Raw genomic sequence first — 23,140 nt, 5'->3', positions numbered from 1 at the left:
GGTGGGCAGTGTGTTCAACGTCCTAGCAGTAGGTGTCACAACTCGCTGAATCGAGTCTTAGGCAGTTACCTCTTTGCAATAGAACGGACTGACATGCCACAAGATCGGAGACGCACGGAAGGTCTAAAAGTGGGGAAGCTCTACTCTAGAGTTGTCATGCAATATGGACCTATGTGTTAGGATTTACAAAGGGGAACATTTACCTAATGTTAGCAAAGAATAAGGGAATTCTACCTATGTTATCATACAAAGGGTTCTACCTAATGGGTGCTACCTAAACGGAACAAGAGTCGACGGGTGGAGCGCGGAGAGGAGTTATGGATAAGGGTAGATGGCGATGCTGGAGGCAATCGACTTACAGGTAGATGGCGATGCCTGAGGCAATCGACTTACAAGAGGATGGATGAATGCGTGCTGGTTCTGTTAAGTTTTGAAAATGATTACTCGACATTGGATCGAGCTTTTGATCTTATTTTGAAATGGTTATCGGATGTTCGTTTTAATTCTTGTATTAACAGGTGACTAAAGAAATAAAGAAATAAATATTATACACTTTATGGGAAAGGGGTACATTTGTTATGAATGGGGATTGTTCATGGCAAACAAACAATAAGAATATATGCCTCATACATCATACAAGTAGGCAACAGTTATCAATCAGATCGGATAAATAAACAATATATAATCAAACCAAAGAATCAAATAATAGAGCATTTAAACAATTCATGGGAGTATGAACATGTTAAATAATCAAGCAATAGAAAGCATTAATGAGAGAAACAAGTATAAAAGATAACAAATGAATCAAAGAGATGAAAATATGCACACGAAGGGTCCACTGAATAATTTAACCAGGAAATGAGGTAAGGACCAAATAAAATCAAGGTAAAAGGCCTCTAATACATGGAATATGAGATGAACGAGGGAGGATCAAAAGATCTCTTCAATTTCCATAAGTAATCCCTAAGTCAAACATCGATCATAAAGAAGTCAACTGAAAATTCAAGTCAATTTAAAAAATAACAAATAAATAGCAAATTAATCAAGAAATTTATGAAAAATTAAAATAAATAAGGTGGGGTCAGGACATCATCATCCCCCAAAAATATTTTTAAAATAATGAAAATTGGCACGTGAATTAATTAAAATAAAACATAGGTCAAACCAAAAGTCAATTAATAAGACTAGGTTAGAGATAAATCAAGAATAAATAGTAAATTAATCAAGAAAATTATGAAAAATTAAACTAAATAAGAAGGGGTCAGGATATCATCATCCCCCAAAAATATTTTAAAAATAATGAAAATTTGCACGTGAATTAATTAAAATAAAACAGAAGTCAAATTAAAAGTCAATCCACCAAACTAGGTCAAAATTAAATCCAAAATAAATTGAAAATGTGAAATAAAATTCCAAGAAAATGTCAGGTTGACCATCAGACAGTGGCCAACCTTCATCCCAAAAATAAAATGCTAACAATAAATTTAAGTCATAAGAATAAAATCAATAAAAAAAGTGTGTTAAAATGGACCATTTAGAATAAATAATTAAAATAAAATATTAATATTAAAAAAATACGAAAATAAAAATTATATAAAATTAAATAAAACGTTAATAAAAGTGAAAAATATTTTTGGGTAATTTTATGGACGAAGAAAATATTTTAAATAAGAAAAAGAAATATGAAAATGGAAGGATTAATGGTGATGAACATGGTAAGCAAGCGTAGATATATCAAAACATGGCCATGGAAGAGATGATTACCTAATGTAAAATAGAAGTGGAATGGAATCTGATATGTGATGAAGTTTTTCCTACTTGCCACGAAATTTCAATGCTCCTTTAGGGTTAGGGTTTCAGCTTCTTAAATAGGGTGGATTAGGTGTTCTCATAGGCTTTTTAATAAGTGATTTATCCATAAGAATAAAAGTGTGAAGTGAGGTGTAAAATGTTGTTATTTTGGGTCAAACATAAGTGAATGGATGTCCAATGCATGGCCAAAATAGGTAAAAAAAACGTGACTAGTTTGTGCAGCATGGTTAGAAAATCTGATTGGGCCAGTCAGGCCCAAAATCTGCCTAGAAAATCAAGTCATGGTGCCCACTTTAAATGAATGTATCTCTCAAACCATGGATCCAAATGAGATGATTACAAAAGTATGTGAAAAAGGACATGTCAAGGTACAATTATTGTGAAGAAAGTATTTTCAAATAATGCCTTGAAGTGCAAGAAAACTGGCCAAGAAGTCTTGACAAATTTTGAAGATTTTGGACTTGGAAACTTTTCTAAGTGTCCTAAAAAAATGTCTCACTTTGACTAAGCATAACTTTCTCAATTCTAATCCAAATGGAGAAAAATTTATATCTCTAGAAAGCGTGGAACAAGAGAAACAACTTTCATGTTGGAGACATTTTCAAATGGAGCTTTTATCTTTATGCAAACTGGGCTTCAAGTGAGTGCAACGATCATGAAAACTTGCCCTAAATGGAAAGTCAACCATTTCCAAATTAAGTAACTTTTCCAATTTCCTGATTAAATGATGAATCCATGATCCAACCTTGATCAAATTTCACGTGTAGGATCCCCTAGGCATGGATTTTGAGATTCCACTCTCAAAATGTCAGGAGTTGACTTTTCTGGCCTCATAGTTGACTTTTCCCAAACTATATGATTCCCGATTCCATTGATCAATTGAAGCACTTCTAGCTCAAATAAAGAGCTGATTTTTGTATGTAGACCCTTGTGGACATATGGAGGGCCATGGAAAAGAGTTTCACCCACAGAATCAGAAATAAACTGATTTTATACCAAACCCTAGTTTTATGGCAAAATGATCAGGAACTGATTGCACTGATTGCCAATGGATCTTTCTGAGATAATTGTGAATCTTCCTAGGCCAAGATGCCTCTCTAATCATAACATGGATGAGCTCCTCTACTTCCAACCAAACATTGCCTGATGCAGGTAGCCATGAAACCCTAATTTCTGATTAAATTCAGATGAACACTCTGATAGGTTTGAATCCTTCACTGATGAACTGAGGACCATAATAAGATACTTGGACCCCCCTGAGACCCTTGAGACTTGTATACTTAGAAAATGAAGTCCAATTCTCAATCTTGCTTTATGTGGGCTCCTTCTGTTAAGGAGTGATCGATCAAAACCTGATCTTCATGTCACTAATGCAGTATGCAATGAGTATGACCTAATATGATGCTAATGAAGTGTAAAACATAATCCCATGCTTCCAGGAAAAATGAAGGGTAAATTTTGGGGTATTACAAAGGCAACAATATATTTACACAATAATGTGCTCAAATGAGCAAAAGGCAAATAGCATAAACATAAACATGAATTCAAATTAGCAAAGGGAAAAGGCAATATGAATAAATGAGCAAGAAATTAAATTGCATTAAAGTAAATTGCAAGAATTAACTGCTTGAATTTAAAGTTAGTAATTAGTAGTTAGTGTTAGTGTGCCATAAGGCAATTTAGCGCTATGTTAAGCAATCGTAAGTGGACTAATGTATGAGTCACACCTATCTAAGGCCGGTCAATAAAACTATGGGCAATTAAACACAAGTTAGATATCATGACTAGTAAGCCAAGCTCCTACAACTTGTCATGCCAAAAGAAAAGAAGAAATGGCCTTGTATGGATTTTAGGTTTTTTGCTTAACCAAGAAGCAACCTATCTTGGACACAAAGCAATTCATTTGATCTTTGATCAAGTTGAATTTGATTTGGATCAAAGAAGGTTAAGCCTCTCGTATGTCAAGGCTAATCACAAATCATTAACTCATTGGTCAAAATAAAAAGAAGAAGATGAAGAAGAAAATGGAATGTACAAAATTAAAATTCAAATGACATAACCAAAATACAATGATCAAATGTGAATGAAATCAACATCAATCAATGGTAAACAGAAGTGAAATGAAGATTAGAAGTCAAGAAGGGTCAAACATATTTTTGGTATTTTTTGGAATTAAAATAATACATAAAATAAAATGAACAAATTAAGGTCAGACTTCAAATCCAATTCAAATTAACTTGTATAAGTCCAATTGGATCATCATAAGTCTAACATGGTCAAACAAGGTTTGACAAATTTTCTCAACATTTTTTGAAAACAGAAACTATTTTAAAATCAATTAAAAGCATTAAAATATAACACAAATGAATTAAAATCTTAAATAAATCTCAAATCAATTAAAAAATTAATGAGAATATTTTTCATAGACTTATCATCATCCATATGTATTAAGAAAATATTTTTGGAATTTTTGAATATCAGAAAGTATTTAAAATGAATTAAAAACTATCAAAAATGAAATAATTCACAAAAAATATTAAATTGAATCAAAAAAATAATTAAAAATCATATTATGAAACTAGGTTTTAAAAGAAAAATTTTACAATTGGTCTCATATTTTTGTGGTTTCAATTAAAAGAGTTATGAATTTTTGAAAATAAAAGGAATAAAAGAAAATAAAACAGAAATTAGAAAAATAGAAAAAAAATCTGGAGCGCATGATCAACACTCATTAATTGACATGGATCATCTTGTGGCTCTGAGGCGCGCGCTCATTGTGTTCCCCAGTCAAACGCGAAGCAAACATAATTAAAAAAAAAGGCAAATGAAATAAAGGCTCATATTGATCATGGCAGTTGGATCCAATGGCCAAGGAGATTCCACGTGGGGACGGTGGTGGAAACCACCGTCTTCTCCGACGAACAAACAGAAACTGGCCACCAGTTGCAGGTTTTGCAACCTCAACCAAACAAAACGTGCTTTATACCAAATTAAAACTAAGGTGTTGTACATCACCCTTGTAACCTTGGATTACACTCAAGATCCCTATGGAAGGAAAAATCTGAGATGGAAAATCCAGGTGTTCAATCTGTAGTGCATCAATTCATGAAATTAAAGCCACCATTGGCTTGCCTCTCACACGAGGACTTCAGAAAACCAAGCAAACTCAAGCAAAGCACAATATATGGTGAGATTCGAATCAAAACAGTTGAGATGTAAAGCTTTGAAGTGCAGCTTTGATGAACATGATCCACTCCAATTCTTGATTGCAACTTGATCTTGAGGTATGGTATGAGTGTAAGGCCAAGGATTAAGTGTTGAAGATCAATTGATGTTGTTGAAATTCAAACTTGAAAAGTGAAATGAAAATTCAAAATTCCTTTGGTGTGAGGTTGGGTATGGATTCCAGCAGAGCTTTAGGTGCCTTCAAGTTGAGAATTGAATGAAGCAATGCATCTATTTATAGCTGAAAGTGCAAGGCAAGGTGAATGGAATCTGTGTGCATGATCATTGGGTCCTTCATGCATGGGCCTGTACAGTCGCATGTGAGGCCCAAAACCAATTGGAAATGCAAACTGAAGTGATTTGGAGAAGGTTTGGACGTGCAGATTGAATGGCATTTGCTTGTGTAAGAAGATTTCATGTGAAATGCACAAATGGTCACAAATATTCCCCTCTTCGAAAGTCCCATATGGAAAATCCAAACATAGGCATGTGAATAATGGTTGGAAAGGTTTTGACATAAGGAACAAAATCTATGTTTCACAAAAATCCATTTGGAGTTTGGAAAATTGTGAAAACCGACCATGAAGTTTGATGTACAAGATATGTCTTTGAAAATTTTGCCAAAAATGACCAACTTCAAGCCCTTCTGTTTCAATGATGCAGACCTCAAATGGAAAAACCTCCAACATCAAAGTTGTAGATATTTTCAAGATGATAAATTTAGACATAAATTTTGCATTATTTGGATTTTTGATAAGAATGTTATGGGCACTTCAAGTTGGACTTTTTCAAAATTCAATGGCTTTGGTCCAAAGTGACCTATAATGTTTTGTATTATCACATTTGTTTATTTTATGATTATGAAATTTTGTCCAACATAACATTTGAAGTAGACATCTCAAGATTTCCAATGCAATTGATCTCACCTCAAAATCATAAAAAATGAAGGAGTTAGATCCTTGGGAAGTTGACCCAAAATTAGGGTTTCAGTCAAAATGACTTATAATGTTTTGAAATGAATGATGACCTTTCAAGTTTCAAATTAGGCGTCAATTGGATTGACAGCACCATATGTTGTAGCAAATTCAGTTGGTACTCCCTCTTTAAAATTAAGGGTATGCGTCAATTCATCTGACACCTACGTCTTAATGTTTTTTTTTTTTAAATGGAATAGTTTGGAAATTAATCTTAAAAGTGAGTTATTTTGGAAAAAAAAATTAAAAAATTATATTATTTAAGTAAAAAATTCTGTATTTGATGCATCCAAATTTTAAAATCTAAAAGTTATAAGCATTTTTCAAACTTTGGGGTGTGTTAATAAGGTATGACATGTATTCAACAATACTCTGTTTTTATTTAAAAGTAAATCTTTATGTATCTTATCCGTAACCCTGGCCAGAAGAAGACCAATCACAATGGAATATATTCAATAAAAATTTGAACTTTAAATAATATCTGTATTGTATAAAAAAAATTAAAATTTTAGATTTAGAGCAAATAAATTTAGGGTTTGATATTTTAAAAATAGTTTAACACACAATTGAAGTGTAATTTAAAATTAGAAGTATTAGAACCTAAAAAATATTCTAAATTAGTATTTATACATAGGGGTCCAAAAAACTACAACATTTTTGTACAAAATTATCTGGGCAACAAAGCTTTATTCAAATTTAACTTTAAAATTAAATATATTGTTAATTCTTATAAAATTACTGATCTTTCAAGTTTAAGAGATAAGAACAAAAAATGGCCATTTGATTAAAAAAGTATGGACCTTTTCTTTTTACTATAATTGGTAGAGCATGTGGACTTCAGTAAATCCAAGTCTCTTTTTTAGGTTTATATCAAAACACATTTCCTATTGTTTTGCTTCCTTAACAGATTATGTGGTTTAACAAGCATTATAAGAAAAGATACTACGTAATATCTAACACTAAAATATGGTGTAAACATCTTCCCTAATGTCTTGATGATTATATAATCCAAAATCGGGTCAAGAACAAACGATAATTTACATTACTCCGGTACGTACTTACACGTCTTGGACATAAAATCAGTAATCAAAACACTGGTCTCTTTCTTGCTCATTTACCCATATGAGTTAATATCCGGCTAACTATAGCTTCCTTCTTCCCAGAAACAGGAAGATTGTGTCCTGTGAGATAATACTTTAACTCCACCATTGTCAAATCCTTCAACTGCAAAACAAGATCAAATGATTCAGTATCAACAAGTTTTTAACAGAGTTAAAACAAAAGTGGTGCTAACTAGGCAGCTGAAAATTTGAATATGTTGCATGGGCCTTCACCCATTGGCTTAATGTTTAAGCAAACCTGCTTGTCCCAAATTTATTAAAATATAACCATTACGCAAAATAAATTTCAAGGTTTACCTTTCCAGAATCAGCGAGCTCACCCCAATCATAGCTCTCACACTCTTTCTTAGCAAACTCACTATGAGCTTTTCGTTTCTTGGAGGCTTCAGTTGGCTTTCCAGTGCCTTGCTCACTTTCCTCGTCATAATTCTCCCCGTATATAGAGGTCTTGAACTCTTCTAATACCCTTACTACTCCTGGTCTGCAGGTGACATGTAAGTAAGATCATCATTTCATACCGAGTCTTTTGAAGAAATCTTTTATCTTTTCCAGTGAACAGAGGAAGAGTCAAACAGGAAATTTAAAAAATATTATACTGCAACCAACAATCTCTAATGCGCTCGTATCAAATGGTTGAAATTTATACAGGTCCCATCAAATTTATGTGGAAACAATATAATTTAGTGAGACCTATTTGAATTTCAACTAATATGAGAAAGTATATTCGGATGTATGTGTTGCTAATACTCATAAAAAGTAGATTTTCTTCCAATTCTGATGAACCTGAAAATCAAGCAATAAAATTAAAATATTCATTACATCATGAAAACCCTGCACTTACCTGGCCAAGCCTTCCTCATCAGGTAATGTTTCATCTTTGATTTCTGGAATCTCGTCTTCTTCCAAAGCTAATGCCTCCAATACTGCATAATGTCTCTGCAAGGCTGAAAACTCAAGTGTTACTAATCCCAGAATGCTAACTTTCTCATTTTGTTAAATGAGAATAATAAACATCTGGAAAACTACAACATCTACAAATATGAAGTGTGTTAGTTAATGATGATATACTATCAAGGGGGTCATATACCCATATAAGAAACAAGAGGAACATGAATCTATAGAATATAGTTACAAAGTTGAGGGGAGCATCTTTTATGAGTAAATCTTGACCATGCAACCGTATATGTGTGATCAAGATTAAAAGTTATTTCTAATCACGTCACCATTTTATAATGTCAAAGTGACCACGTAAGAAATTCACATGATTTCATGTTCTAATATTGACTGTTTATGATTTGTTTCAACACTCAAGACTTACTCCTCTCACTCACATTAGAAAGGAAAAAGAGAGAGAGAAATGTTTTTTGACACAAAAATATGAGTTAAGTCTAACTCTATCCCTACAAAATCGGCTTGTGAGTATAAATATAGTTTCAAGTCATGTCTCATCCGATTTGGTACTCTACTCTCACCGGAAATCATTTACATGCTTAATCCAATATCTTGAAGAAGTTTCAAGTCAACAGTCTATAATACAGGTAAGGTAAGTGTAGGAATTTAAGGAGGTTTGTATAATGATGCCAGAATGCAGTGGGTGTGAGTAATTGACTAAATAAATCAAATTATAGCATTCCAATATTTAAAACTAATAAAGTATTTCAATGAAGCTTCCTAGAAGTCTAAACTCTAAACACAGCATTAAGTTAGGTGAGTGGCTGAGCAATAGGAAGAAGCAGCTTACCAGGGTTGGTAAACTGGAATACAGAAAAGTCTTTTAAGTCCAAACGCTTAATTAAATCAGTTGCCTTTTTTATCTGATCAGCACTTGCTTTAGGCACCCCACTAGTATCTGAATAGCGCTGCAGAAATATTTCATTCCTTATTGATAAATTTCTTTTTAAAACAACAAACTTAGTTTTCTCTAGTTTGACAATTGAACTTTAAAGACAACTTCAACTTATTGCACTTCTCTCTACCTCTTCAACAAGTCTGATGTCATCAGAATATGGAAGATAAATCATGTGCATTCCAGGCGGCTCAATCTGACCACCAGATTGGATAACCTCGTCCTACAATCAAAGACATATAAGCTACAAATTTGACACAGATTTAGCTCAGAAACAACAGGTTCAAATTCTCAGTTTGACTTGATAGACTTAAATAGCTATGATTTCATAATTACAAAAAGCTGACAAGTGATGATTCTGCTATGACAGGAAGCAGTATGAAATGTACAGAAGAAAATTAGAGCATAAGCAAATAGAACTGTGGCAGGCAAATGAGCAGAACGCAAGAAAATGCAAGGCAGTTGTACTACATCAGTAAAAGAGCATTCCAGAATTATTCAGATTCTAAGAGAAAAGGCCATCTAAGTATCTAATTAAAACACCACATGCAAGCTCTTGAATTCAAGAATTTCTATTCATTGTATAATGCAAAAACATTGTACCGTTCAACATATTGTACCTGCGCAATAAGGGCAACCAATTGAGGCCGAGATGAACTGCCACTAAATGCAACTGCAAAACTAAAAGGATCACAAGGGTATTACTTCGATTAGTAATTATTAACACACAAGTTAACAAGTCACTTGACATCAGCTATGCCCTAATAACGAAACTAAAATACTAAACATGTGTGTATGCAACTATGCATAGTATACACTGCCTAACTTGCAGCTTTCACCAATCAGTCTCTGTCTCCTTTTTTCTATTAATAGCCAAAAAAATTGAACTTGAGTATATATAACACTCTAAAATTTCAAATTCTACTTTATATAAACAAACGATTTTACACGTAAAAAAATCACATATATCTAACTGGAATATGCTTATGAATAGTAACTGTTAAGAGTCACACATCGGACAATATATGGCATGAACATGTGTTTATAAGTGGGGGCAATCCTCACTATACAAACCGGTTTTGTAGGGTTGAGTTAGGCTAAACCACACATTCTTAACATGGTATCAGAGTCTCGTTTAAGATCTCACTCTACAAACCGGTTTTGTAGGGTTGAGTTAGGTCACCCACCATTTATTTCCACGCTCCAGATGTTCAGTTCTGGGCATGAGGGGGGGTGTTAAGAATCCCACATCGGACAATATATGGCATGAACATGTGTTTATAAGTGGGGGCAGTCCTCACTCTACAAACCGGTTTTGTAGGGTTGAGTTAGGCCCAAATCACACATTCTTAAGAGTAACCACCTAGGTAAAGATTCTCTCTCAACCACTTTCAACCTCCAAACCTAACCTACTATAATTTGGTGTGCGTTGCCTCTGCCAATCTATTTTATCAAATTAGCCAACCCACCTAATCCCTTTTTCTGCATGTTAGGAAAATTCAACCACTTTGTCAACTCTAATAGAGTAGACAGAAACATGGCCAAAAGGATGTGATAGTGCAAGTGAGAAGAGCCATTGTTGTAAGGAATTGAGAATATTGTACCGGTTGAGCTGTATCATGGACTTATGAAGGGCAATGAAGGTACACATGCTACCATCTGTACCCTGCAAAACAAAACGAGGCATGACAAGGAAATAATTAAAGAAAGTTTTCAGAACATTCCTTAAAGCTGAAGGCATAAATACACAATACCAATAGATCAATTGATGAGAATACTACTTAACCGTACAATAAGATAAGATAGTTTTCGAACCAATTCAATAAGCTGAAGGCATATATACATAGATGCATTTCTATAACATGGAATGGAACTTTAAATTGAGGGAAAGTCACAGTAAGCAAATTTGTCAGAAGATGTGTTTAAACAAAATTTCAGAGGGTAGGTGATGAAATGTCATCAAAAGGCTGATGAAAGACCATCATAATTTTGATGCTTAAATTTGACAAAAATTAAACATCAATAGTACAGGATAAGGCATCGGCGCCAAGCAGACAAATTACAATTAAAACCAAAAATTACTGATGAAAAAAAATGTAATCAACAACTGTGTATTGATGACTAGAAGAACAATAACCTCGTCACTTGGATAAAGGAAAGTTGATGGCTTCATGTTGTAATAATCTCTCAAGCAACTCAATGGCTTAAACCCTAAAAGATGTAGATGTCCGGTAGCAACTCTCTTAATTTCAGATAGCTCCTTCACAGAAAATACAATATTCTGGCTGAAAACAATATAACAAACTTATATTATAACTGTAATTAAAAAAAGGAGACAACACAACATCAAAAAACATTTGAGCTCCATAACCATGCCAGTGGCATATTTATTGCAGTGTCTAACAAACCAACCAGCCTCAACAAATTGATGTTACATACACCACACTCCTATAATTCATCCAGTGCCAAATTTTCAATTTAAAAAAAATATTCTAAACTACCTATTGTAATATATTGGGACAATTTTAACACTGATATCATCTATTTCAAAAAACCTCCCAACACTCTTTCTTCTCCCGGCGCACTCATTTTGATGTTTTTCTTCCGGAAACTGGATTTAAATTTGGTGTCTGGATACATGGAGTTTTGAGAAATTTTTAGTTCCCGATAAACATTCTATATTGCATTCGGATAAATGAAGTTTCCAAAAATTAATAGTATCAATTGCATCGCAGACTTATACAAGCTTGATAAACTAATGTATCCAGAAACTCATGCAGGACACCCTTTGGTGAAAAGGCATATCATGGCAAAAATTACACTATTTATTATGACCTTGACAGCTGGAAAGACATTGATAGGTTTCATTTTGATGCAAATGTAAAGAGAACACAGATACATATCGTTGTTTTAGAGCAGAAGTGATATGAGATTTAAAAAGATGTCTCTGACTCTTAAACTATCAGTATCAAATGTGTTGCAATTTATGGCAAGCTTGACAAACTATTGTATCCAGGGTTGTGGAAGCCCCATGTATCTAGTTTTTGAATAAAAAATTTAAAAATGTGTGCAGTAATGGCTTGCACAGGGAGGAAAAAGGGTATAGGGATAATTTTGGAAATAATAAAATTGGGTAGTGTAAGTAACATTGTTCAAATAAATTTATAAGGGGTAATTTGGGATTTAAAATAAAAGTTAAAACTAGTGGACGGATTAGATAAGTGTGGGATATGTAACGTCAACATGTTTATTAACCTTCAAAGGAAAACATGTATGCAAAACATGAAAATGGAAAGAAAAAATAAGCAAATATCTATGAGATTCAAGCAATTTTACATTGGCTAACATCTACAAAGGTGTTGAACCAGCTATGTAACACAAGATAGGCAAAGCTTGATAAGACATTTGATAAGTACTTAAGCACTTGGTGAACTCTCCCTTAAAAGCTGCTATCAAGGGAAAAGAATCCGAGACATATAAATATTTCATTGAGCATCTCATACTAGTTTGTACGACTTGGACACTCCATACCCAAGGCTCAACCCTTTCCCTATTGCTATCATAGCTTCTTAAGTTGCTCAAATGCCATTTGAGCATCTTCCCCCTAAGCAAAGTTGTCTTTATTAAGCTTTCGGGTGAGGGCCATGCTATTCTTCCATAATTCTTCACAAATTTTATGTAGTATCCGGTAAACCAAGGAACCCTCTCAAACCCTTCACATCCTTTGGAGCCCACTCCAACATATCTTGGAGGTTCGCCGAGACTCATTGACATCACACAATGAGTCCCAAATACGCTAGCTTCTCTTTAGACCAAGCGAACATTTCTTCTTATTAGCAAACAATATATGTTCCCTCAACACTTGCAGCTATCTTCACATGAATCTCTACCTCGTTATTATAAATGAGGATATTGTCAAAGAAAGCAAAAACAAATGAAATTTCCTCAAAAAAGGTTTAAGTATCTGTTCATGAAGGAAGTCATCTTTCACCCTAATTTGGAAATATCCAAAACTCAATTACTGCCCCCGCCCTCAACTAGTTCAGAAACTCAAGTATAATTGGGACAGGAAATTTATCCAGAATGTTCAACTTGATAAAAGCAAAACAATCAACCTAAAACCTCCAGCCACCATCATACTTGATGAGTAATGTGACCGAGCTACAATAATGGTTGGTACTTGGCCTAATAATTCTAGGAAACAATATCCCCTTGACTATTTTCTCACAATTTCATTTATCTGATAGAATGGATGCTTGTAGGGGAGGATGTTAGGGATTGAAACTCCCTCATTCAAGGTGATAGAGGAATAGTCTGACATCTGGTTCTTGGAGGATATATGTTTGGTCGATATTAGTGTATATTCTAGAGTGCCATGTCATCATAACTAACGTGTAGTTAGTTAGTGTGTGTGGTGTAGGTTAAGTCCAGTAGTGGCACAGGTTATATATATATATATATATATATATATATATATATATATATATATATATATATATATATATATATATATATATATATATATATATATATATATATATTCACTGTAATAGAAAAAGATAACAGAATCAATACATAACAGAATTCAGATCCACTTTCTCTCTCTCTCTTTTCTCTTCTTCCTTTCTTTCACTCTAATATGGTATCATAGAGCTTCGGTTCTATCCATGGCTAGCATTTCGGCAGCGTCTTCAACAACAGCTCCGGCCGCCGTGGCTACGACGGCATCTATGTCGTTTCAGCTAAAAATTGCTGAAAAACTTGATGAAAAGAATTTCTTGCTATGGCGTCAGCAAGTAGACCCGTTCGTCAATGCGAACAACCTCCAAAACTATCTTTATCTTCGCGACATACCTAACCAATTTCTCACCAACAACGATCGCACAGCCAATCGCGAGAACCCTGCATATCACACCTGGATCACGCAAGATCAGTGGCTTCTGACGTGGCTCCAGTCCACACTATCGCCTTCGATTCTCTCACGCGTTCTTGGATATGTTCACTCGTACGAACTCTGGGAACGCATTCTTGCACGCTTTCAAAAGCTAACATGTGCGAAAGCAAGGCAGCTACGAGCGGAACTCAGATCTACAACATTGGAAGATAAATCCGTTGACGATTATCTGGTCCGAATCAAAGCTCTTGTTGATGCGCTTGCCTCAGTTGGAGATTCAGTTCCAGATCAATAACACATTGATGTCATTCTTGAAGGTCTTCCTCAAGATTTCGCTTCTGTTATTTATGTGATTGAAAGTAAATTCGACTCCGTGCAACTTGAAGAAGTGGAAGCTCTTCTTCTAGTACATGAAATGAGGTCCAACAAATACAAGAAACAATTGCAAATGGAGGTAGTTGCTTCAGTGAATCTCACTCAAGCCAATCCTCAAACTGAAACAGAGGTTTCCAATGCCAAGAATACTGAACAAGCTGTTAATTCAACCTTTTTCTCAAGAGGAGGTCGTGCAGTTGGTCGTAGTGGAGGACGCAGCCGTGGAAGAGGCAGGCTCAGCAACATACAATGTCAGGTTTGCTTCAAGTATGGACACCTTGCTGTCAACTGCTACCACAGGTTTAATCAACAATTTCAACCTCATATACCTGCTGATTTTCAATCTATGAATCTGCAAAATTTCTACAATCCCTTTCAGCCTATTGGTGGACCTCAATTTGCTCAGCAGGTGCCCAACACCTGGCCTCGTCCAAGTTATCAACCAAGACTTGCACCTTTACCCACTCCTCCATCACCATTCGCTCCTAATGCTATGATTGCTAACACTGGCTCAGCTCCAAGCAGTTCTTGGTTTCCAGACTCAGGGGCTTCTTTCCATGTCACCAACGCTTCTCAAAACATACAGCAATCCACACCCTTTGAAGGTCCTGATGATCTTCATTGGTAATGGTCAAGGTTTGCACATTCACTCTTCAGGCTCATCATTCTTTCCATCTCAATCTCAACCTAATACATCTTTAGCTCTTCAAAATTTACTGCATGTTCCTTCCATCACAAAGAATTTCATCAGTGTCAGTAAGTTCTGCCTTGATAACAATGTATTTTTTGAGTTTCATTCTGACATATGTTATGTCAAATCTCAGGCTTCCAATGAAATTCTGCTCCAAGGTCGTGTAGGAAAAGATGGCCTATATCAATTTCCTCACCTTTCAGCTCCTCAAGTCTCCTATAACAAACCAAACTGCTTGTCTTACCCTAACCTCAAGTGCTCCTGTTTCCAGCCCCAGTTCCAGCACCAGTGATAGGGTTTCTCTTTCTAATCAAAATGTATCTGAAAATAATTCATGTAATTCTCATTTTACTTGGCATTTACGCCTTGGTCATCCCAATTCTAATACTATGAAACTTGTTTTAGCTCAATGTAATATTCCTTACTCTAATAAAGCTAACTCCATGTTCTGTTCAGCCTGCTGTATGGGGAAAGCTCATAGATTGCATTCCCCTCAATCCCAAACACAATATCACTCACCTCTTGAATTAATTTTTAGTGACCTTTGGGGCCCAGCTCCAGTCAAATCCTCACAAAACTTTACCTATTACATCACCTTTGTTGATGCATATACAAGATTTACTTGGATCTATATGCTTAAAACCAAATCTGAGGCATTAACCACTTTCAATCAATTCAAAGCCATGGCTGAATTGCAATTTGGCTTTCCTATTAAATATGTTCAAACTGATTGGGGTGGTGAATTTCGCCCATTCACAAAGTTTCTTACTGATCTTGGCATCATACACCGTCTGATTTGTCCCCATACTCATCGCCAAAATGGTGTGGTTGAGCGAAAGCATAGGCACATTGTTGACCTTGGTCTCACACTTCTTAGTCATGCCTCTCTTCCCCTCAAATTTTGGGACCATGCATTCTTAACTGCTGTCTATCTTATTAATCGCCTACCAACCATGTCTCTCAATCAAAATATACCCTATGATGTCCTGTTTAACCAAAATCCTGACTATAAATTTCTTAGGGTGTTTGGTTGTGCTTGTTTTCCCATACTGCGCCCCTATAATTCTCAGAAATTTAATTTTAGATCACATGAGTGCCTCTTTTTAGGGTACTCCACAACTCACAAAGGTTACAAATGTCTCTCACCAAGTGGCAGAATGTTCATTTCTAAGGATGTCCTTTTTTAATGAATCAAAATTCCCTTATCATGACTTATTTCCCTCCACTCAATCTTCCTCCTCAACCTCTATTCCGTCTTCCTCCTCATCCACAGTCACTCTCAACACCCCTGTTCTACCTACTGGTCCTCCTCCTACTGAGGTTTCCATGGCCTCCGGCTCTTCTTCTTCCTATTCCAGTCCTGGTAATAATTCTGCTGCCCCTGTGTCATCTCCCTCTGCACCTACTGGCCCTGTTTCCACTCCATCTCCTCCTTCCATGATTAATTCTCCATCCAATGTTTCTAGTTCACCATCTTCTTCTTCAATATCTACTCCTAGGGATCCTGCCCTTCAACCTCTGCCTACTAATTCGCATCCCATGACAACCAGAACTAAGTCTGGTGTCCCTTTACCTCGCCTTAATCCTTCTACTTTCCTTCTTCATTCTGAGCCTAAGAGTGTTAAGGTAGCACTCCAAGATCCTAAGTGGTTTGCTGCTATGCAAGAGGAGTATGGTGCCTTAGAAAGAAACAAAACCTGGTCATTTGTACCACTGCCTCCTAACAGACAAGCTATAGGATGCAAGTGGATTTTTCGTGTCAAGGAAAATGTTGATGGGTCAGTAAACAAATACAAAGCTAGGCTTGTTGCAAAGGGGTTTCATCAAGTCCATGGGTTTGACTTTAATGAAACTTTTTCCCCTGTTATCAAACCTGTAACCATTCGTATTATTCTCACATTGGCTCTCACTTACAAATGGCTTGTACAGCAGCTGGACATCAATAATGTGTTTCTTAATGGTTTCCTTGACGAAACAACTCATCCTTGGTATGTCACCTACCCAAGGCCTTGTATGGCCTAAAGCAGGCCCCAAGACAGTGGTTTGAGAAACTCAAAACAACCCTTCTGTCCTTTGGTTTTCTGAACAGCAAGTGTGACACTTCTCTGTTTATCTACAAACACCAAAGTGTTGTTGTCTATATGTTGGTTTATGTTGATGATATAATCATCACAGGTAACTCTACTGCTCTCATTCAGCAGGTCACTCAAAAGCTTCATCATGTGTTTGCTCTCAAGCAACTTGGGGACTTAGATTACTTTCTTGGCCTTGAGGTAACGAAGTTGCCTAATGGCAATATGCTTCTCACTCAATCCAAATATCTCTTAGATTTGCTTATCAAAACTGAAATGTGTGACTCCAATCTTGTTGCTACTCCTATGGCTTCCACTACCAAACTCACCAAAACTGGTTCCGCTGCCTTCTCTGATCCCTCCCACTACAGGTCCATTGTAGGGGCCCTGCAGTATGCCACCATTACTCGTCCTGAGATCTGCTATGCAGTTAATAAAGTGTGTCAGTTCATGGCACACCCCTTGGATTCTCATTGGCTTGTTGTTAAACGCATCCTGCGTTATCTTAAAGGCACTGTTTCCTCTGGGTTATTATTCACCCCTGCTTCCCCTGCTCAACCTTTCCCTCTTCAGGCCTATTGTGATGCGGACTGGGCTGCTGATCCCGATGATAGAAGATCCACTTCTGGGTCAGCAGTGTACTTAGGCCCTAATTTGATCTCTTGGTGGTCCAAAAAGCAAACTGTTGTTGCTCGTTCCAGTGCAGAGGCAGAATATCGCAGTTTAGCACAAACAACAGCAGAGGTTTTGTGGGTTCAGACACTACTAGCAGAGCTGAAGGTTCCATTTACAACTCCAGCTATTTTCTGTGACAATCAGAGTACTGTTGCTATGGCACATAACCCTGTTCTTCATGCAAGAACCAAACACATGGAGATTGACCTCTTCTTTGTAAGAGAAAAGGTCCTCAACAAGACTCTCACTGTTTGCCATATTCCAGGTCTTGACCAAAAAGCTGACATCCTCACGAAACCTCTCTCAAGTTCAAGATTTCTGGAGCTCAGAAGCAAGCTCAACCTGTCTGCCTCAAGCCTGACTTTGCAGCCACCTTGAGCTTGTGAAGCACTGAATCCCAAAATAAATAATCCCAGAGACTATCACCCTAAATTTTGCAACCAAACAAGTCACCCTGGAATTTCTATAATTAAACCACAGATTTCTTCCAGAAAGAAAGAAAAAACTGGCAAGGGTCCGGATCCCAGCAAATCCTATTCTCAGTGATGACTGCATGACTGCACTTTCTTAAACAGAAGGGACCTTAGGGTTGCTATCATTTTCTAAATCCAATCTAAATAGGGCAACAGTGACAAAAATGTCCAAAGAATCAAAATAATAATATTCAAATAATATAAAGAAAGAAGAAAAAAACGCATACTTTTTATAAGGATGAAACCGTCTGGTAGATTCTTCCACCAATGCACCAGTATCAGCACAAATGAAAGTTCTTTCACTCTGGACCACCAAACTAGTTACAATCATTTTCTTAGAACATTAAAAGAATATAATCACAGAAAACTTAGGAGAATTATGGTCCAATAAAAAGGCATGACTACAGAGAAACTAACGGAAAAATATGATGCAGCAATATGTGCGTAGTGGTTTGGCTGTCTCGAAACTATCAAAGTCATAGCAGATCTATAAATATTCTTTTCCTACAGTTATATCCATATCCTCCAACAAAATTCTAGAATCTAGAATCACGTTAAAATTCTGTTTTGTGTATTTATATAGAAAGGGTATGGGTACAAGGACCCTTTTATGTTTCAACCAAAGGATATTATAACCTTGTGAGGGAAATTTTCAAATGTGTGGCATCATTTAATCCACATAACTGACACCATTGAGTGGAATAAGGCTTTGATTGTTATTATTGTTTGATGAGTGAATTACAAATTTACACTGTAACGTAAAAAAATAGATTGTTTACAAGTTAAGGCTGTAATATTCATCACCTTCAAAGGACGATTAGTAATGGAATCAAGCCATGTGATTGATCCTACACATCAAAAGTATAAACTGCCATTACAACATAAACTGAAATTTGCAAGCTATATTTTTTCCTCTGAGAAAACTTAAAAGGGGCCATGAGAAAGTTGGCAAGGGTAATGGAGAAAATGAAAACACCAAAGAAGGAATATAAATTCCACTAAACAATATCTGTTATTAGCTAGAAAGTAACAAGAAATGCTTACCAGGAACAGTGGGACGAATTAAAGCATATGAATTAAGCTCTATTGATAGCCCATCAACTATTGTGAATTTAAATTTTTTGACTCTGCGTTTCGTAAACATGCGCTTTCTTAACTGATCTTTCATATCCTCCAATCTGAAATTGAAAAACAAAATACATTGAAAATCAAATTGACCTAAAATAAAGATGAACTTATAGTTTTAAAAACATCAACTCCTAGTCCTGATTAGGGCTTTTACTCATAATTACTCTTGCACAACATAATAATCTTCATGCACTAGAAAATCACACCTTTTGTCATCTTAAGTATATCAATGTTATTAATCCAAATATTAAAATTGAGTTGAAATATATTATTACTTCTTCTGATTTTACAAGAAAAATGCTGTCAATAGCCTTTGGATCAAGTGTAACAATCTTGGCAAAAGTAAAGAATATAAGATCATGAACTCCAAGCACAGATGCATCAATGAATGGCATGTTGAATATTGTAGGTTCAGACCCAATATCCATGGGTTTTATCTGAAACCTAAATCTCGGTGACTAAATCCTAAGCCCTAACCCAGAAACAACTTGAAAATATCATTTTCATGTTTTTAATACTTAACTGAAAACAAAACAACAGTGTCTAAGAACTAGCACTGCGCCAATCTTGTTGCTTTGGTTCCATTTAGGAATTATTAGAATGCATAAAACTAAAGGATATAGTTGGCTTTATTCTTAATCGTTATAAATTTCTACACTACATAGAGTCTATAACTATCCAACATAGATGCGCCCAATTTATAACAGATCAGAACCACCATTTAGCGACATCTCTGCATTATAACCAATTATAACTTTTCCAATTTGAATTCACATAGATGGTCCTTAATCTACAAAAGTATCTAACGAGAATCCTAAAGCATACACAGTCAGATGATGGGAGCAAGTTTAAACTCGCTACTCTCCCTGCTTTATGTGTCAGAAACTTCAGATTCCGGCAGCACAAATCAAACTTTTAAGGACACAATAGTTGCCCTTGCCCTAGTTCAGTACATGACGATATTTCAAAGATTTTAAAATCAAAGATATAAGCCAGGGAAACTTAGAGATGGGTTACGTGGATAGGTTGCCATACCTGTTTCCTGCTAATGCCATAAAGCTAACAAGATCATCTCCTTCCAAGCCAATCAAATCCTGAAAGACAGGCAAATAACAAAATCAGGATAAACAACAGTTTACTAATAATCAGTATACGTTAAGAGATAAATTAGTTGATTATGTATATGTAAAAGATGTATACATACAACATAGAATTTAGATAAGTCGAACATTTCATCTGGGGAACTCAATGGAAGAAGCTCAATTGTTATGCCAAGATCTTGTGCGTCCTTCACAAACACAGAAAATAATGATAATAGGTACGAAATACAAGCATCCTTTAAACTCAAGTTGATGTAAAACTATGCATGCTAAAAAGCATATAGAGATTGGTACTTTAGCCCTCTGCAGTGTGGTTCTTGTCATGTCAGATTTTATAGCCCCTTTGAGACACCCAAAAGGATCATCTTCGTTTGTGAACAAAAGTATGCGTTTATTGACTGTCTTTGCAGACCTGATAAAAATGTTTCCTCGTTATCATATCATTCACGGATAAATATAATAGATGTTAGAATGCAAGTAACGTGTGTATGTATTACCCTTTACGAAGAAGTGCTTGAGCCACCCAGATAGCATTGTAGAGAGGATTCTCTCGACTTCCCGGCAAGACACCATGGTGGCTTCCAATGTTTTTGGAAAAAGAATCTAGAGAAGATTACAAAGAAATAAGAAGTATCTAACATAAAAAAAATGGTTATCTAGCAGCAGCAAAAAAAAAATACCCTGAAGATTATCAAATTCTTTGATAAGCCTAGCTGTAGGCCTGTCTAGATAGTCTCCTTCAGGAAGATGAAATGCATAAACACCATTTAGGTCTTGTAAATTCTTCTTCTCCCTCTGTAAATAAAAAATTAGGGTATGAGCAAGAGAAAGGTTTATGTAAAAAGAGAAAGGTTTATGTAAAAAGTTACTCACTGTGTTAAAGAAACATATGGAAACTTGATCATAGGATTTGTTGATTATCTGAGCCTTGAGCGAGAGTGAGATGCAACTAAGAGCAATCTGGAAGTGAGTTTCAGGGTCTTGATTTTCCTGCAATGAGTGAAATTAGGGCATGGTTGGGAGTAGGAAGAGGAATGAAAGAAATTAGGGCATGGTTGGAAGAGAGAAACAAACCGATAAGCAAGTAGTGGTGAACATTTTAGGAGATGCATCGACGAGATAAACCACGTATTCTTTGTTGGAATCATTTTCCTGCAATGAATGAATGAATGAATGAATGAATGGATTTTGAGATTTAAGAAGAAGATGATAAAGTAAGTGTAGTTACTGACTGTGTGGAGTTGAGCATCAGGATCTTCATCTTCGTCTCTGAAGATATCATAGTCAGGATCATCTTCCATGTCCATTCTGCTACTCACTCGATGCGCGCTCAAACCAATTTCTAAATAAACTTGTTGCTTTCTCCTTCCTTTCCGCACACGCTTGTCTTTTCTTTTCTTTTCTTTCACCTCCAATTTATTCAAAACTTTTTCTTTTATTCACCTACAATATTTTGTGTAATTTTTAAATTATAAAAAATATATATTTAAATATATACATACATCAATATTTAATTGAAAACATATTTAATAAAAGATTTGTATTTCATTAAATCAATAAAATATTTTTAAATTATTTATATGATATGAATGAGGATAGTTTTTTAAAAACGATAATGTAGAATTATTTTACGATATTAATCCATGTCTTTGTCTATGAAACTTTAAATTTAAATAATGTATTTTTTGAATTATTCTATATTATAACTTAGGCACTTGTTCATTTATTGTATTGAAAAAATTTTATTTTAATTAAAATTTTATAGATTAAATATTTATAAAATTTGAAATTGAATTGAATTGAATAAAGCAATTGTATTTGTTTGATATAGTTTAGATTTTTAAGAAAATTTTATAGATTAACCATTTAAAAAATTTGAAATATTTAATTGAATAAAACAAACTTTATTGACTTGATATAGTTTAGATTTTTAAGAAAATTTTAAAAATAGATGATATACTTGCTAAAAAGTATAATGAGTGTAGTCTTGTGGTTGTAGATTTGTTTTGTGATCCCATATTTAGTGCAATGGGATGAACAGGGGTTTATTCGTATGTCTCAAGTCCAAGTGAGTGGGTTGTTAGCCCAATCTAGGCGATATGTCGTTGGTTTGCTGGGCATCCCACAATGGAGTTTTAGATGACCTTCAAGTGACACCCGTCAGATGCATGTATGTTTTGTGTTGCATACCCTTTAGATCACCTTCCTAAGGGCTCAATAAATTTATATATGTGCATAGCCTCTCAAGCACGAGGGCTTTGAAAAAGGATGAAGTGGTTTAATCTTGAGGCATTTAACCCTTTAATATACATTGAGCTTCCTTGGATAGGATCTTAACTGCCTTGAGACGTGTCCTCGAGTGATCTTGGAGCGAGTCCCTCAAGTCATCTTGGGTGAGCCCCTGAATTGATCTTGGGGCCGAATACCTTAAATGATCTTGGACAAGCCTCTCAAGTGATCTTAAGGTGAGTTTATTAAGTCACAATGGTGTGAGTCCCTCAAAATCTTTGGGTGTGGGTCCCTTAAGTGATCTTGGGGGGTGTCCCTTAAGTCATCTTGGGGTGAGTCCTTCAAGAGACTCTAACATAGCATGTGCAACAAATAATGTTTTTTATAATCAGTTTCTCTTGAGAAGTCAATCGATCTAGGTTGCTCATTACCTACCAGGCCTAGATCTTTAGGTCTTATAAAGGCACATAACCTCTTCACACATTCTTTTTGGAAATATTTTTCCTTTAAATTTCTTGTTTGCAC

General features: G+C 35.4%; 1 protein-coding gene across 1 annotated transcript; it reads right to left on the bottom strand.

Annotated features, from left to right (window-relative positions):
- Positions 1-6,978: 6,978 nt before the first annotated feature.
- LOC127091629 (ATP-dependent DNA helicase 2 subunit KU70) lies at positions 6,979-21,798 on the bottom strand. Its single transcript, XM_051030316.1, has 19 exons — positions 21,619-21,798; positions 21,461-21,538; positions 21,260-21,376; positions 21,067-21,181; positions 20,884-20,989; positions 20,681-20,798; positions 20,491-20,574; positions 20,322-20,380; positions 19,203-19,336; positions 18,963-19,006; positions 18,386-18,462; positions 11,116-11,263; positions 10,583-10,644; positions 9,599-9,659; positions 9,109-9,201; positions 8,874-8,991; positions 7,974-8,076; positions 7,430-7,613; positions 6,979-7,235 (listed from the first exon to the last, which is right to left on the bottom strand). The coding sequence occupies exons 1-19, from the start codon at positions 21,691-21,693 to the stop codon at positions 7,122-7,124; spliced, it is 1,890 nt and encodes a 629-aa protein (XP_050886273.1). The 5' UTR covers positions 21,694-21,798; the 3' UTR covers positions 6,979-7,121.
- Positions 21,799-23,140: the final 1,342 nt, after the last annotated feature.

Source organism: Lathyrus oleraceus, chromosome 6 (assembly GCF_024323335.1).
Source record: "Lathyrus oleraceus cultivar Zhongwan6 chromosome 6, CAAS_Psat_ZW6_1.0, whole genome shotgun sequence".
NCBI lineage: Eukaryota > Viridiplantae > Streptophyta > Magnoliopsida > Fabales > Fabaceae > Lathyrus > Lathyrus oleraceus.
Note: the sequence above shows the minus strand (reverse complement) of the source record. Positions and strands in the feature narration are given on the sequence as shown.